The 16,768-nt window shown below is 45.7% G+C and overlaps 1 protein-coding gene across 1 annotated transcript in view; it reads right to left on the reverse strand.

The window, feature by feature from the left end:
- dnah7 (dynein, axonemal, heavy chain 7) overlaps nt 1-16,768 on the reverse strand; it is a 570,689-nt gene that overhangs the window by 19,588 nt on the left and 534,333 nt on the right. The window contains exons 61-62 of the mRNA XM_072478629.1: nt 15,216-15,368; nt 276-453 (exon numbers count right to left, since the gene is read on the reverse strand). Of these exons, the coding sequence (XP_072334730.1) occupies nt 276-453; nt 15,216-15,368 (331 nt within the window). The remainder of the gene's footprint in view (nt 1-275; nt 454-15,215; nt 15,369-16,768) is intronic.

Here is a 16,768-nt window from a genome sequence, read left to right on the forward strand (position 1 = left end):
CCCAGAGATAATAACTCTGTTTGTCCTAGATCTAAGTTTCCACCTTAGCTCCCTGAATTCCTGCCTTACATCCCAATCCCTTTTCCACTTTGGATGGTGTGACATAAGATTTCCATAAGATTGACATTCTGAAACCAATGCTCATCATTCATTGTGCACATCATTATCATGCACACATCACTCCAGAATGATATTAATGGTTTGGCTGAGTAGGTGGAAGAGTGGCAAACCACCCATTACAAAATCACATTACTGTTCAAGTTGCGTTCTCTTACCATCATCTGGAGGGAGAGTGTAATTCTTGTCCTCTAGCACTTCATAGTCAAATGTGAGCAGGTCAATGGGAATGGTATATTTCCTGGCATAATTTTGCTGTCCCCCTGTCAGAAACGCTTGAGTGAAGAAAAACCCAGACAACCAGAAGACAGGAGGAGCTGTATATTCAAACCAATCCTGGCATATTGAAGAAACGACATTACAATCACATTGAGTATATTTTACATTTCCATGTGCAAAAGAATCAATTTATGCTCTTACTACATAGCATTTATATTTAGGGTGGATTCTCCGTCTGAGGGATCCTCCGCTTTGCCAGCAGCGCACTCAGGCACACGGATTTCCCGACGGCATGGGGGTGTCCACAATGGGAACCCCATTGGCTGGCTGCCGGGATGGAGGATCCCGCTGCCAGCGGGGGCACGCCACACCAGAAAACGGGTGTGGTGGGACGGAGAATCCCACCCTCTGAATTTTATGATGCGGGTCTAGAACTTTCAGTCAGTGATGGAACTTGCCACTAACTTCAACAAAAGTTGCCTGCAAACCTAGCAAGCTCCAGGGCATGGATTTCAACTTCCCAATGCTAATTTCTGCTGCTTGCTATAGGGAATTAATGGCACCCAGCAACAGTAATATCATCAAGCAACCTAAGCAGACAATCATATTAAAGATTTCTCACAGCTAGAAAACTAAGAAATAACAAGCAGGTTTTATCATTCACTTTTCATAATTGTACAGAAAATAAAATAAAGATTGGGATGTGCATATGGGAACTAGATAGAAGTTGAAATATCATAAACTGCAGAAAATAATGTTTATTATTTTAAAAACTTATGCAGCTTTTACAACAGAATGGAGAAATTTGACATTCTACAAATGTAAAATTAGTTTTGTAGGGCCAGAGAAGTTATTTGGTAATAATTATAACCTAGTATGCCATTGATGTCTTAGTTATACCTCATTCAATAAGGCTTAACTTTTCCAAAGTTTTTGTTAACAGCGGGAATATAGTGAAAAAAATGGAAGTCCACGTTAATTTGTGATTTTGAAACATTTCCAACTGCGTGGACTTCAACAGCATGCCTGTAAAGGAGTGGTGAATCATTGACAACATTTTGGGTATTTCTACATTTAACCTCGCAAAGTGCAAAAGGCAGACTGTCTTTCGCAGAGTAGTGGTTCTGACAGTTTCGCCATCATTGGACCTCAGGGATGGGAAAGAACGGAGAATACCTGTCAATGGGCGGGAAATCCGGAAATGCTGAGAAGGCAGTGAACCTGCAGAACTTAATGACAGGTCCACATTAGAATTTTTTAATTGCTTGTCCCATGCAACCAAATTGAATCAGGTATAAAAGAAAGCTGTCAGGGGCCATTGGGGGATGGCATACGGTTTATTTTATAACTGACAGTCATTGATGGCTTTTTTTCACCTTTAAAAGGCTGTGAGCATTCAAATCACCACAGATAATTACACTAGGTGATTACATCCCTGCAATTTGAAAGATATCGCAAATTATACTCCTGTGTTCACATTATTTCATGCAACACAGAAGCTGCAAAATAACATTTCTAACTATTTTGAATCCCTTTATCTAGCTTCTACATCAAATATGTCTGCATATTTAACCATATATATCTGATGCTTTCCTGATTAGCACAGCAAAGATACAAAGATAATCACAAACAAAGACTCATGCTTCATTTGAGGAGTCTGTCCACGAACAAGCTATGCTTGGTGAGAGAAATAATATAGCTACTATCCCTTTATCTTCACCTTTATTAAGGTGTAAAATGAAGAAGACACTCAGCAGGTCTGGTAGCCCCTTTGAAGAAAGAGAAATAGTTGGGCTTACATTTCAGATCTATAACCCTTCATTAGAACCCACATGGATTCTAGCTTAAATTCCACCCAACCTATTTAATTTCCACTTGTGCATGATATTCAGCTGGTCACTCCACTTCAGGAGATCCCCCATCTGGACTGTGCACAGTCACACATTTTCAACTCTTGTCTTCAGCAGCACTGACCTGGCCACTTAATTTCACCATTGCCCTGCTCTGCAATTTTATTTTGTTCTTTCAACACATTTAATAGAACTTCTTTTCTTCCTTCCAAGTAGCAGTGAAAGCATTTGAAAGGGCTCTTCCGGAAGGTCGTAGACCTGAATGTTAATCTAATCTTTTCCTTTTTGTTAGAGACTTGTTATTCAGCTAATTGATTCCAGCATGCGATGCTTTGATTTTAAAAATCTGGCATCTAAGGTATTCGTTTCTTCCCCCTGATAAAACATTCCTCCCTTAAGCAGTCAACATTATTTTCTCAAATATGATGATCTTTCGTTGACTCAGTCTTTAAATGTTTAAGGAATTTCTCTCCTCCATATAGTAATCATTTAGCTTTATCCAAGTGATAAAACACTCTCCTGACAAAACAATGAATTGAAAGATCACGGCTACAAAGGGCACAGTGATTTAATTTAAGAATGTGATAAAACAGCCTCTCACAACAAACTATGATAATTATTTAATAATTTATTTGACAGTTCTTCAAGCCAATTTTAGGAGCTTTCATCAACTCCTTTAATTTATTCTCTTGACTTCAGCTAAGCTCCACAGAACATTTAAATCATCACAGTAACCAATTAAATTTGATTCCTAATTTTTTAAAACTTTCTTGGGACTGTCATGCATTTTTAGTTACTTTAACAAAGTAGGGTGCGACTTCCGGGTGCGGCGATGACCAGCTGAGTCGCACGTTTCGGCAGCTCCCGGTGAAATGGACTTTTGGGCTCTTGATAGGAGCCCCAACGGCAATTTTGACGGCTAAAAACACTGTGCGGTAAACCAGAAGGGAATCCCCCCTGGATACGGATGAAAAAAGGAGGAGAAAGTGGCCGATTGCAGTGGATCCTTTAGAACAGCGGCAAGGAAGGCAAGCAAAAACCAAGATGGCGTCGGAAGGTGGCAGTTTAACATGGGGCCCTGAACAACAAGAGTTCTTGAAATGCTGTGTGGAAGAGCTCAAAAAGGAAATGAAGAAAGAGCTGTTGGCCCCGATACTACAGGCGATCGAAGGGCTAAAGGAGGAACAAAAGACCCAGGAGCGGGAGCTTCGGGTCGTGAAGGCAAAGGCAGCCGAGAATGAGGACGACATACAGGGCCTGGTGGTGAAGACAGAGACGCATGAGGCACATCAGGAACGATGTGTGGAAAGGTTGGAGGCACTGGAGAACAACGCAAGGAGGAACAACCTGAGGATTCTTGGTCTTCCTGAAGGTGCGGAGGGAGTGGACGTCGGGGCATATGTGAGCACGATGCTGCACTCGTTAATGGGAGCGGAGGCCCCGGCGGGTCCGTTGGAGGTGGAGGGAGCATACCGAGTGATGGCGCGAGGACCGAGAGCAGGAGAAATTCCCAGAGCCATAGTGGTGAGATTCCTCCGTTTTAAGGATAGAGAAATGGTCCTTAGATGGGCAAAGAAAACTCGGAGCAGTAAATGGGAGAACGCGGTGATCCGCGTTTATCAAGACTGGAGTGCGGTGGTGGCGAGAAGGAGGGCGAGCTTTAATCGGGCCAAGGCGGTGCTTCATAAAAAGAAGACAAAATTTGGAATGCTGCAACCGGCAAGACTGTGGGTCACATATCGAGGGAGGCACCACTACTTTGAGACGGCGGATGAAGCGTGGACTTTTATTGTGGAAGAAAAACTGGAATGAGCGGGTTATTAAAAAGAACGTTTGAACAAAGTGGTGGGGCGAATGTGGGGGGCGAAGAGGGGGGTTAAAAAGGGGGGAAAGAGGAGTTTTATGTACTAATCCTGCGATGTGGTAACTTTTCTCTCTTCCACAGGTGGTGATGGGGGGAGGAGGGGAGGTGGAGGAGATGGGGCGTTGGCCATTGGGGGCGGGGCCAAGGGAGAAGCGCGGGCTTGGTTCCCGCGCTATGATAATCATGGCGGGAATAGAGAAGCAGGAAGGAGGGGGCGTCGCACGGTGCGAGCCGAGGTCACGGGGGGAAGCCGAGGTCGGCCAGAGTTTGCTGACTTCTGGGAGCAACATGGGGGGAGTAATTACGCTAGCGGGGGATCTAGCGGGGGGGGGGTGGGAGGGGGGAATTACTGGGTTGTGCTGCTGGGGAGAGGGGGGAGCTGATATGGGAGGGGATGGGCGGGGGGGGCACCGCCTGGGGGAGATACAGCTGCGTGGGAACCGGGTGAGGAGCTGGAAAAAGGTGATGGCTAATCGACAAGGGGGGGGGGGGGGGGTAGGAAGCCCCCCAACCCGGCTGATCACGTGGAACGTGAGAGGGCTGAACGGGCCGATAAAGAGGGCACGGGTACTCGCACACCTTAAGAAACTTAAGGCAGATGTGGTTATGTTACAGGAAACGCACCTGAAACTGATAGACCAGGTTAGGCTACGCAAAGGATGGGTGGGGCAGGTGTTCCATTCGGGGCTAGATGCGAAAAACAGGGGGGTGGCTATATTAGTGGGGAAGCGGGTAATGTTCGAGGCAAAGACTATAGTGGCGGATAACGGGGGCAGATACGTGATGGTGAGTGGCAAACTACAGGGGGAGACGGTGGTTTTGGTAAACGTATATGCCCCAAACTGGGATGATGCCAATTTTATGAGGCGGATGCTAGGACGCATTCCGGACCTAGAGATGGGAAAGCTGATAATGGGGGGAGATTTTAATACGGTGTTGGAACCAGGGCTGGATAGGTCGAAGTCCAGGACTGGAAGGAGGCCGGCAGCAGCCAAGGTACTTAAAGATTTTATGGAGCAGATGGGAGGTGTAGACCCGTGGAGATTTAGCAGACCTAGGAGTAAGGAGTTCTCGTTTTTCTCCTATGTCCATAAAGTCTACTCGCGAATAGACTTTTTTGTGCTGGGAAGGGCGTTGATCCCGAAGGTGAGGGGAACGGAGTATACGGCTATAGCCATTTCGGATCACGCTCCACACTGGGTAGACTTGGAGATAGGGGAGGAAACAGGAGGGCGCCCACCCTGGAGAATGGACATGGGACTAATGGCAGATGAGGGGGTGTGTCTAAGGGTGATGGGGTGCATTGAAAAGTACTTGGAACTCAATGATAATGGGGAGGTCCAGGTGGGAGTGGTCTGGGAGGCGTTGAAGGCGGTGGTTAGAGGGGAGCTGATATCAATAAGGGCACATAAAGGGAAGCAGGAGAGTAAGGAACGGGAGCGGTTGCTGCAAGAACTTTTGAGGGTGGACAGACAATATGCGGAAGCACCGGAGGAGGGACTGTACAGGGAAAGGCAAAGGCTACATGTAGAATTTGACTTGCTGACTACGGGCACTGCAGAGGCACAATGGAGGAAGGCACAGGGTGTACAGTACGAATATGGGGAGAAGGCGAGCAGGTTGCTGGCACACCAATTGAGGAAAAGGGGAGCAGCGAGGAAAATAGGGGGAGTGAGGGATGAGGAAGGAGAGATGGAGCGGGGAGCGGAGAGAGTGAATGGAGTGTTCAAGACATTTTATAAAAAATTATATGAAGCTCAACCCCCAGATGGGAGGGAGCGAATGATGGGCTTCTTGGATCGGCTGGAATTTCCCAAGGTGGAAGAGCAGGAAAGGGTGGGACTGGGAGCACAGATCGAGGTAGAAGAAGTGGTGAAAGGAATTAGGAGCATGCAGGCGGGAAAGGCCCCGGGACCGGATGGATTCCCAGTCGAATTCTATAGAAAATATGTGGACTTGCTCGCCCCGGTATTGACGAGGACCTTTAATGAGGCAAAGGAAAGGGGACAACTGCCCCCGACTATGTCTGAAGCAACGATATCGCTTCTCTTAAAGAAGGAAAAGGACCCGCTACAATGCGGGTCCTATAGACCTATTTCCCTCCTAAATGTAGATGCCAAGATCCTGGCCAAGGTAATGGCAATGAGAATAGAGGAATGTGTCCCGGGGGTGGTCCACGAGGACCAAACTGGGTTTGTGAAGGGGAGACAGCTGAACACGAATATACGGAGGCTGTTAGGGGTAATGATGATGGCCCCACCAGAGGGGGAAACGGAGATAGTAGTGGCGATGGATGCCGAGAAAGCATTTGATAGAGTGGAGTGGGATTATTTGTGGGAGGTGTTGAGGAGATTTGGTTTTGGAGAGGGGTATGTTAGATGGGTGCAGCTGTTGTATAGGGCCCCGATGGCGAGCGTGGTCACAAATGGACGGGGATCTGCATATTTTCGGCTCCATAGAGGGACAAGGCAGGGATGCCCTCTGTCCCCATTATTGTTTGCACTGGCGATTGAGCCCTTGGCGATAGCGTTGAGGGGTTCCAAGAAGTGGAGGGGAGTACTTAGAGGAGGAGAAGAACACCGGGTATCTTTGTATGCGGACGATTTGCTACTATACGTGGCAGACCCGGCGGAGGGGATGCCAGAAATAATGCGGATACTTGGGGAGTTTGGGGATTTTTCAGGGTATAAATTGAACATGGGGAAAAGTGAGTTGTTTGTGGTGCATCCAGGGGAGCAGAGTAGAGAAATAGAGGACCTACCGTTGAGGAAGGTAACAAGGGACTTTCGTTACCTGGGGATCCAGATAGCCAATATTGGGGCACATTGCATAGGTTAAATTTAACGCGGTTGGTGGAACAAATGGAGGAGGATTTCAAGAGATGGGATATGGTATCCCTGTCACTGGCAGGGAGGGTGCAGGCGGTTAAGATGGTGGTCCTCCCGAGATTCCTCTTTGTGTTTCAGTGCCTCCCGGTGGTGATCACGAAGGCTTTTTTTAAAAGGATTGAAAAGAGCATCATGGGTTTTGTGTGGGCCGGGAAGACCCCGAGAGTGAGGAAGGGATTCTTACAGCGTAGCAGGGATAGGGGGGGGCTGGCACTACCGAGCCTAAGTGAGTATTATTGGGCCGCTAATATTTCAATGGTGAGTAAGTGGATGGGAGAGGAGGAGGGAGCGGCGTGGAAGAGATTAGAGAGGGCGTCCTGTAGGGGGACTAGCCTACAGGCTATGGTGACAGCCCCATTGCCGTTCTCACCGAGGAACTACACCACAAGCCCGGTGGTGGTGGCTACACTGAAGATTTGGGGACAGTGGAGACGGCATAGGGGAAAGACTGGAGCCTTGGGGGGGTCCCCGATAAGAAACAACCATAGGTTTTCCCCGGGGGGAATGGATGGGGGATATGGAATGTGGCAAAGAGCAGGAAGAACGCAACTGAAAGATCTGTTTGTGGATGGGAAGTTCGCGAGTCTGGGAGCGCTGACCGAGAAATATGGGTTGCCCCAAGGGAATGCATTCAGGTATATGCAACTGAGGGCTTTTGCGAGGCAACAGGTGAGGGAATTCCCGCAGCTCCCGACACAAGAGGTGCAGGACAGAGTGATCTCAAAGACATGGGTGGGGGATGGTAAGGTGTCAGATATATATAGGGAAATGAGGGACGAAGGGGAGACTATGGTAGATGAATTAAAAGGGAAATGGGAAGAAGAGCTGGGGGAGGAGATCGAGGAGGGGCTGTGGGCAGATGCCCTAAGCAGGGTAAACTCGTTGTCCTCGTGTGCCAGGCTAAGCCTGATTCAGTTTAAGGTATTACACAGGGCGCATATGACTGGAGCACGGCTCAGTAAATTTTTTGGGGTGGAGGATAGGTGTGCGAGGTGCTCGAGAAGCCCAGCGAATCAAACCCATATGTTTGGGTCATGCCCGGCACTACAGGGGTTTTGGATGGGGGTGACAAAGGTGCTTTCAAAAGTAGAGGGGGTCCGGGTCGAACCAAGCTGGGGGTTGGCTATATTTGGGGTTGCACAAGAGCCGGGAGTGCAGGAGGCGAGAGAGGCCGATGTTTTGGCCTTTGCGTCCCTAGTAGCCCGGCGCAGGATATTGTTAATGTGGAAAGAAGCCAAGCCCCCGGGGGTGGAGACCTGGATAAATGACATGGCAGGGTTTATAAAGCTAGAGCGGATTAAGTTCGTTCTAAGGGGGTCGGCTCAAGGGTTCACCAGGCGGTGGCAACCGTTCGTCGAATACCTCGCAGAAAGATAGATGGAATGGAAAAAAGAAGGCAGCAGCAGCAGCCCAGGATCGGGGGGGGGGGGGGGGGGACCAGAAGGATTCTCAGGGTTGTTAATATATACTGTATAATATGTATAGGTCGTTACGACAGATAATTATATATTGGACTGTTAAATTATATTTTTGGAGAGTGTTACTTGTGATAAGGCAGTTGCCAATTAGGGTTAGTTTTCATTTTTGTTATTTATTATTTATTCATTTTTTGTTTATAAAATAGGTCATTGTTATTTGTGTTGTTATAATATTGTGTAAAGGATGCACAATGTACTGTGTTGGTTGACCAAAAATTTTCAAAATAATATTTATATAAAAAAAAAACAAAGTAGGGTGCATAGATCCCTGAGTCCATAAAAACTATGCAGGGTGTCTGCGAAATAGCCAAGCAGTACGCAACTGAGCAGTGGCCAGAGGCAGGAGTGGACTATAACCATCAATATGTATAGTACAGAGCAGGCGGGCTGTCTCATGCAAAAAGGGCATGAAGGTGCATTGAAAGTGGCAGGAAGATCATCAGATAGACCTACAGTTATCAACATTAATGGTAGGCATCAGGTTAGTTCAACCTTGTTCATGAGAGGAGGGATTTTTAAATATTTAAGTACTATTGAAAGAAAGTGCGTGAAAAATGAGTTCGCTTGCGTATTATGAGTATCATACATTAGTATAATTTAGATAGGGTGTCCATGGTTACTAATCCATTTTAAAAGAGGACCTTCAACCAAAAGGTTTTGAGAATCACTGTTCTACCAGTTTCATTAAAACTCACTCTGACATACCACCTGTGCCACTTTATGAATTCTCTGACCTAATTTAAAGTTTTGGGAGTTATTAATCACAAAAACCCACTTCAGAGATATTAACGAAGTAAATCTGAGTCAGCTGACCATGATGCATTTCTTCTTATAGTCTAATTTTAACATTACCATTCCACAAAGATAACTGGGTTCATGTTCTCTACTTCTTTCAGAAAATGAAAAATCTTTCATGTGTTGCAGTAATTTCAATTGTTGTGTGTTTTGACTTATATTCTCGTCCTGTTTTTTTTAATCCTAAAACCAAGTTGCATTTGCTTTCAAGGTCAGTCAGGTGCTTGTTTCCAATGCAAATATATGCAGCAGTGCTCTAGTTATTTTTAACTACTGCCATTATCGAATGAGTGGTCATGTGATGATGCAGCTACAAAAAGCGTCAAGTTCTCCCCGGGTATACGGACAGAGTACAAGCATGGAGTTGCTGCTCAGCCAGCGAATACAGTATTGTTTCATACAAGTTTTTGCTGTCAGTGTTTGGGAACATAGTATTTCTACATGGTCTCAGGAGTTGGCAGTATGGCACAAGGGCTTTGCCGCATCGACTCGCTCGTCTTTGATGATAACATTGCAGATAGTTCGGAGCCAAAGCAGCAAAACCACTGCGCATCCAACAACATTCTATTGTGAGAATGCTGACATGGTCTCAGAAAACGATGAGACCTTCACCACCTTCAACATATTTGCAGCAACGCAAGACTGAAAATAAAGATTGACACTGGAGCAAAGTGTAACGTATTTCCCAGCTGAATGCTTTGGGAAATAGACACATGTGAAACACTGGATTTCAGTATCCAGGTGGACCTCATGCCTTATGGCAGACAAACTATCCGCACCAAAGGTGTAGCAACTCTCCACTGCACACAGGACAGTTTTAAGTTTCATATATCAATAAATCAAATCAAATCAAATCAAATAGTTGACCAGAATGTAAGGTCACTATAGGACAGCATTACACTTCAAGATGGTCCAGAAGTGCGTGCTTTACAACATAAGGCCCTAGAACCTCTTCAACAGTAATGTCATTGGAGACTTCTGGTGGCAGCCATGAACTGGGAAGCTCAGGTTTTGACATTTCTACCTGGTCAATGGGGGTTTTAGTGGGAAAAAGTGCAAAGTAACTGGAGTGTGTTGGGTTCTCCTCCAATGTGGAATGTCAGCAGGTTACACACCCAACTTAAATCGAATAAAGCCTCGGCCCAAGGGATGGATGACCCTTACGGCGTAGCAACAGAAAGTATGGTGGAGCTTGCCATGTCGTCACCGCCTGCCCCACTGCCTATGGATCAGTTGATGGCGTTCACCAAAGGGGAACTTAAGAAGCAGCAGCAGGAGATGCAGGAGGACCTGTCCAAGGTGATTGAGGGAGCAGTATCTCTCTTCGTGGGACTTTGGAAAGGGTGGAGCAGCTTATGGAGTAGCAGGGTACGATGATCCGAGATGTGGAAAGGGCAGTGTCTGATCACAGTGACCAGATCATGTCTTTGGCGGCCGAGGTGGCAATACCGGGAGAGGCCCATAAGTTGTTGAAGGCAAGAGTGGGTGGCCAGGAGAATCGATACAGGCGGAAACATTTACGAATAGTCGGACTGTCGAAGGAGGTTGAGGGTACGAGTGCCACCGACTACACAGCGAAGATGTTCGGGAAGCTGGTCAGGGTGGGGGAGTCTTCAAGAAGTCCCTGGTGGTGGATCGGGCCCACTGGTTGCTGCGTCAGAGGCCAAGAGCTGGAGTGATCATCCAGATGCACAAGTTTCAGGAGAAGAAGTGAATTTTGAGGTGGGTGAAGTCCACGCGGGACTATAGCTGGGAGGGTCATCAGATACCGATCTATCAGGACATAGGGTTCGACCTGACCAAACAGCGAAGGGGATTTAATAAGGCTAAGGTAGTGCTATTATGGAGCAAGGTTCAAGTGGAATGTTGTAATTGGCTAAACTGTAGTTGACATACAAGGGCAAAGAACATAATCTGAACACGCCAGAGGAGGCGAGTGACTTTGTCAGGAAGCAGGGTTTGAGGGAGGAATAGTGGAGGGAATGCGTATTTTTTGATGATTTTGTAATGTGAATGTTGGGAAGTGTTATTGCTGTACATGTTGGTCTTTTTGGTATGGTTAATGGTGGGATGGTTCCGAGTCCTGGATTCTTTCTCCTGCTGGAGTTGGGGGAGAAAGGCATAGCAAGGGGAGATAGGGAGCTCCAGGTTTCATTCTACGTGGCGATCTGTTGCTATATGTCTCGGATCCACTTGTATGTATGTCGAAAATAATGGGACTGTTAAGGAAGTTTGGTTCCTTTAGGGTATAAACTCAACATGTTGAAGAGCGAGGTATTTCCGGTGAATTCTCTGGGGAGGTGTGCTGACCTGGGAGCCTTGCCGCTTAAGCTGGCCAAGACGAGATTCAGGTATCTTGGTATTAAGGTGGCTCATGACTGGGCCACGGTGCACAAGTGAAATCACTGTGCCCACCCCTTGTGCTACCGTGCCGCCACTTAAAGCTAGAAACAATTTATTAACATCAACTGTGGGTAAACTATATACAAAACAACAGATGAATGACAGTAAGATCAAGCACAAGCAACCTCTCTCCAGCTTTCTTCAGTCAGTCTGAGGGGTCATCTGACTCTAACATTCATTCATAACTAATGAGACTCCTAGTGGTCAGTCTGTGAATTACAACACAACCATGATATCACTACAGGTATAGCACTTTGGGTTGGTGGCATATTGGTACAGTTGTGGAATTCATAGGTTTGTGGAATTCATAGGTTTGTGACGGTGGGGATAGAAACAACTTATAGGAGTTGGAGTGGGGAGGGGTTGAGAGGATTTGGGATTTGTTTGTCGAGGGGAGGTTCACGGGGCTGGAGGAATTGAAGGACCAGTATCAGTTCCCAAGGGGCGTAAATTCCAGTACATGCAGGTGAGAGACTTTGCACGAAAAGAATTTCTTCATTCCCTCAGCTGCCAATCCACACACTGTTCGATAGAATGTTATCAAGTGATGAGCTGGGGGAGGAGAAGATCTCGGATATATATGGGTGCTTACTCCCCATGTGGATAGGAACGGGGACTGCAGGGACGATGAGTAAACTGACCACAGCACCATGGTACAGGAAGTCATTCAAGTTGGAGTGAGAAAAGAAATGTAGTCGGAATTGGATATAGTATAGTTAGGAGCATGAACACTGTTCTCTGTGACCAGGATCGAGAATTCTGAAGGTTGTGATGCCTGCCTGGTGCCCGGGTTCAGGCTATATCATCTGGGCTGCAGAGGCACATGGAGTGGAAGGTACCAACGACATAGGTAGAACAAGAATAGAGGTTCTGCTGAAGGAATATGAGCATCCAGGAGCTAAATTAAAAAGCAGAACCAAAACAGTAATAATAATAATGATAATAATAATAATCACTTTTTGCCACAGGTAGGCTTCAATGAAGTTACTGTGAAAAGCCCCGAGTCGCCATATTCCGGTGCCTGTTCGGGGAGGCCGGTTGGGGAATTTCTCTTTTTTAAATCAAAAGCAGTCAAATTCTCTAATAAATTACATTCCTGGCATCAAACAAATTTCTCATCTTAAACATCATCAGGCTGTGAGATTGTATCATTGTGTCCTCCCACAATTCATAAATTAAACTTCTAGGACTAGAAATTCAACTGTGCCAGTTTTTGGGGAGACATTCCAACCACAATACGAATGGCAATTGAGGTTCTGATGAAAGGTCACAATCTGAAATGTTAACTCTGTATCTCTCTCATAGATGCTGTCAGACCTGCTGAGTATTTCCAGCAATTTTGTTTTTTTATTTTGATCTGAATAAGTTTAGGGAAGTTACAAATCATGGTCCTCGTACCCAAAAATCAGGGTGAATGTCTTTCATATTTCACTAACTTTAGCATTAAATGTATCAATTGCTGTTCAGTACTGCACACATAATGAAGATCTTCAATACCAAAATATATAAATTACAGATACCATAGGTATGGAAATACATTCACACGTAGCTATGGTTCCTACGGAGACTGTACAGAGTGTCATGGCTAAGTCTTCCGGAGTGTTCCAGTTATTTTTGATCAATTTCAGAATGTGGACCCATCTTTAGTTGTCCTTAAGATGGTATCTTGATCCCTGTGATGAAGGTATTCCCAAAATGCTTTATCGTAGAATCATAGAATTTACAGTGCAGAAGGAGTCCATTTGGCCCATCGAGTCTGCACCGGAGCACCCTACTTAAGCCAACAGCTCCACCCTATCCCCGTAACCCAGTAACTCCAGCTAACCTTTTTGGACACTAAGGGCAATTTAGCATGGCCAATCCACCTAACCTGCACATCTTTGGATGTGGGAGGAATCCGGAGCACCCGGAGGAAACCCAGACACAGGGAGAACGTGCAGACTCAGCACAGACAGCGACCCTAGCCAGGAATTGAAATTGGGACTCTGGAGCTGTGAAACAACAGTGCTAACCCACTGTGCTATCATGCTGCCCATAATGTATGGAGTTCCATGATTTTGATACAGTAACAATGAAGGAATGGCAATATCGGTATCTATCCATGTCAGAATGGTGACTTTAAAGTCAACTTGGAGGTGATGATGATCTTTTACCCGCTGTGCTCTTGTAATTCCAAATGGTGGATGTCATAGGTTTGGCAGATGCTACCATAATAGTCTCAGCGAATTTGCTGCAATACATCCAGTAGGCAATACACACTGGAGATTCTTACACTGGTGATGGAGGAGTTGGATGTTGAGGATATTCTTGCATATTGCTGCAGCTATACTTAACCAAGCAAATAGAGAGTACATCATCTAACCTATGATATGTGTCTTGTAGATGGTGGAGAGACTTTTGGTGAAGTCAGGAGGTGAGTACAGGATACCTAGCCTCTGACTTGCTCCAGTAGACACAGAATTTATTGTTTAATCCGATTTAGTTTCAGCCAATGGTCAAAACTGACATTCTCTACCCCCAGAAAGTTGCTGATCGATGTCAGTGATAGTAATGGCATTGAATGTCAAAGAGAGACAATTAGGCACTCTCTTATTGAAAATCATCATTATCTATCAACTATGTGGCCTAAATGTTACTTGTCACTTCTCACCCCAAGCCTAGATATTTTCCAGGACTTGGAACTGACATGAACTGCTTCAATATCTGACGAATTATGAATGCAGCTGAACATGGTACAATCATCAGCAAATTTGTGACGTTATGATGGAGGGAAGGTCACCGGTGAAGCAGTTGAACAAAGCTGGGCCTAGGATGTTCAGGTCTTAGCTTGTCTGAGCCTTTCATAACTCTGTACATCAGTGTTAGCTCTATAGATTATTCCAAATTACCTGTAGGTTCCTCCAGGCTTATTCAAATTAGTTCTAGGAACCTCTCTAAAAATGAAAGCAGTGTCCTTAGAATCTTCAAGAGTTGTGGCAACAGACAGGGCAGGTTGCTGTTTTGCATATTGATAGTAAACCAGTTTGGCAGTAAAGGATAGGTACAAAATATTTGAAACATTCATTAGTATTTGGAACAATGCTTGGAATGAAGTCAAAGCTGAATTTTGATGAATTAAGGAGTAAAGATATATATTTTCACCAATACCTTGAAAAAGGATTGGACTTCCGTGCTTGATGTGCATTTTCCAGCCATTGTCTTTATTTGCATATTTTCAATCCTTTTAGATGAGCTATATTTTGAGGATTTTCATTACGCCAATATGTCTTTCATCTTACTGACATCAACAGGATGTGTGTTCATATTCATGATGCACCATCTGTCTAATGTAAATTAAACTGAAATGTGCCAAGTTGATTCACATGGTTGTCTTGTGAGAGCTGCCTCAATTGTATATTATATGCGTTACTGAGAAGATTACTATGCATAACAGATGCAGAAATGAACTGATTATGTCCTTACATTATTATCTAAAATTAAGCCAAAAAAGCTAATAATTTTTTATTGTGATGTTAATTTTCAAATGATTAGTATCACAAGAGATTGGGTGATGAATGGAAGATTGCTAAAATACAAATCATTAAAGAGCAAATGTACTCACCTGTAAGAATTTCAGTCTGTCTAAGAAGTCATGCATGTAGCTGCCAAGTGGTTTGAGACTAGGGTATGATTTACTCATCCACATTCCTGGAATTTTTCCTGTCAGCATACTCTTCACCACCTCTTCCAGTTCAGCAGACATCACCACCAATCCCTAAAAAAATTGCCATATATAAAATGTCAAATTAATGAGATTTTTCATCAACTTTTAACAGGAGTGAAGACAGCACTTACTCTCTGGGGTTTAGAAGAATGAGAGCTGATCTCATTGAAACGGACAAGATTTTGAAGCAGCTTGACACATTGAAAAGTTGTTTCCCTTCGTTGGGGAATCTCGAACACTGAGGCACAGCCTCAAGATAGAGTGGATCATTTAGGACAGAAATGAGGGAACATTTCTTCACTCAGAGGGCTGTGAATCATCATTGGAATTCTCTACCTCACAGGGTTTCAAAAGCTCCATTGTTAAGTATATTCAGATAGATAGATTTTGTGTCTCTCAGGGAATCAGGGGACATGGGGAGCAGGTGGGAAAGCGGAGTTGAGGCAGTAGCTCAGCCATTATCTTATTTACTGGCAGCGAAGCTCAAGGAGCTATGTGGTCTGCCCTGTTCCTATTTATTTTGTAGATAGTTGAGTAAAGTTTCCATTCATTGTAAATAGTAAAGCAGAAACGTAGGCCATTCAAACCCTCAAACATGTTCCACCATTCATAGAACATACAGTGCAGAAGGAGGTCATTCGGCCCATCGAGTCTGCACCGACCCACTTAAGCCCTCACTTCCACCCTATCCCCTGATGCACTATCAATTACCACAAAGACGAGAGTAGTGGAATAATGGAGGCTTTATTGAGCAAAGATGTTGTAGCTCAGCGCCTGTCGGGGTGTGCCACGTAGGTGTACTGCGGGTTCGCATGTAGGAGGTGGACTTTTTCGACCAAGGGGTCCGACCTATGGGTCCGCACATGCTTCCGAAGGAAGATGGGTCCAGGAACTGTCAGTCATGTTTGGAGCGAGACCCCGGAGGTGGATTTCCTGGGGAAGGCAAACACACGTTCGTGAGGTGTCTCGTTGATCGCGGTGCAGAGGAGCGATCAGGTGGAGTGGAGAACGTTGGGGAGAATCTCCTGCCAGCGGGAGACCGGGAGATTTTTAGACCGCAGGGTCAGCAGGACGGCCTTCCGGACCGTCCCGTTCTCCCTCTCCACCTTCCCATTTCCCCGGGGGTTGTAGCTGGTCGTCCTGCTCGAGGCAATGCCCTTGCTGAGCAGGAACTCACGCAGCTCATCGCTCATAAAAGAGGATCCCCAATCGCTGTGGATGTAGGTGGGGAAACCTAACAGAGTGAAGATGCTGTGGAGGGCTGAAATCATATCGGGGCATGGGATGGCGAAAGGGAACCGGCAGTACTCATCAATCATGTTCAGAAAGTACGTGTTGCGGTCGGTGGAGGGGAGGGGCCCTTTGAAGTCCATGCTGAGGCGCTCAAAGGGGCGGGAGGCCTTCACCAGGTGCGCTCGATCTGGCCGGTAGAAGTACGGCTTGTACTCCGC

This window comes from Scyliorhinus torazame, chromosome 2 (genome assembly GCF_047496885.1).
Source record: "Scyliorhinus torazame isolate Kashiwa2021f chromosome 2, sScyTor2.1, whole genome shotgun sequence".
Lineage (NCBI taxonomy): Eukaryota > Metazoa > Chordata > Chondrichthyes > Carcharhiniformes > Scyliorhinidae > Scyliorhinus > Scyliorhinus torazame.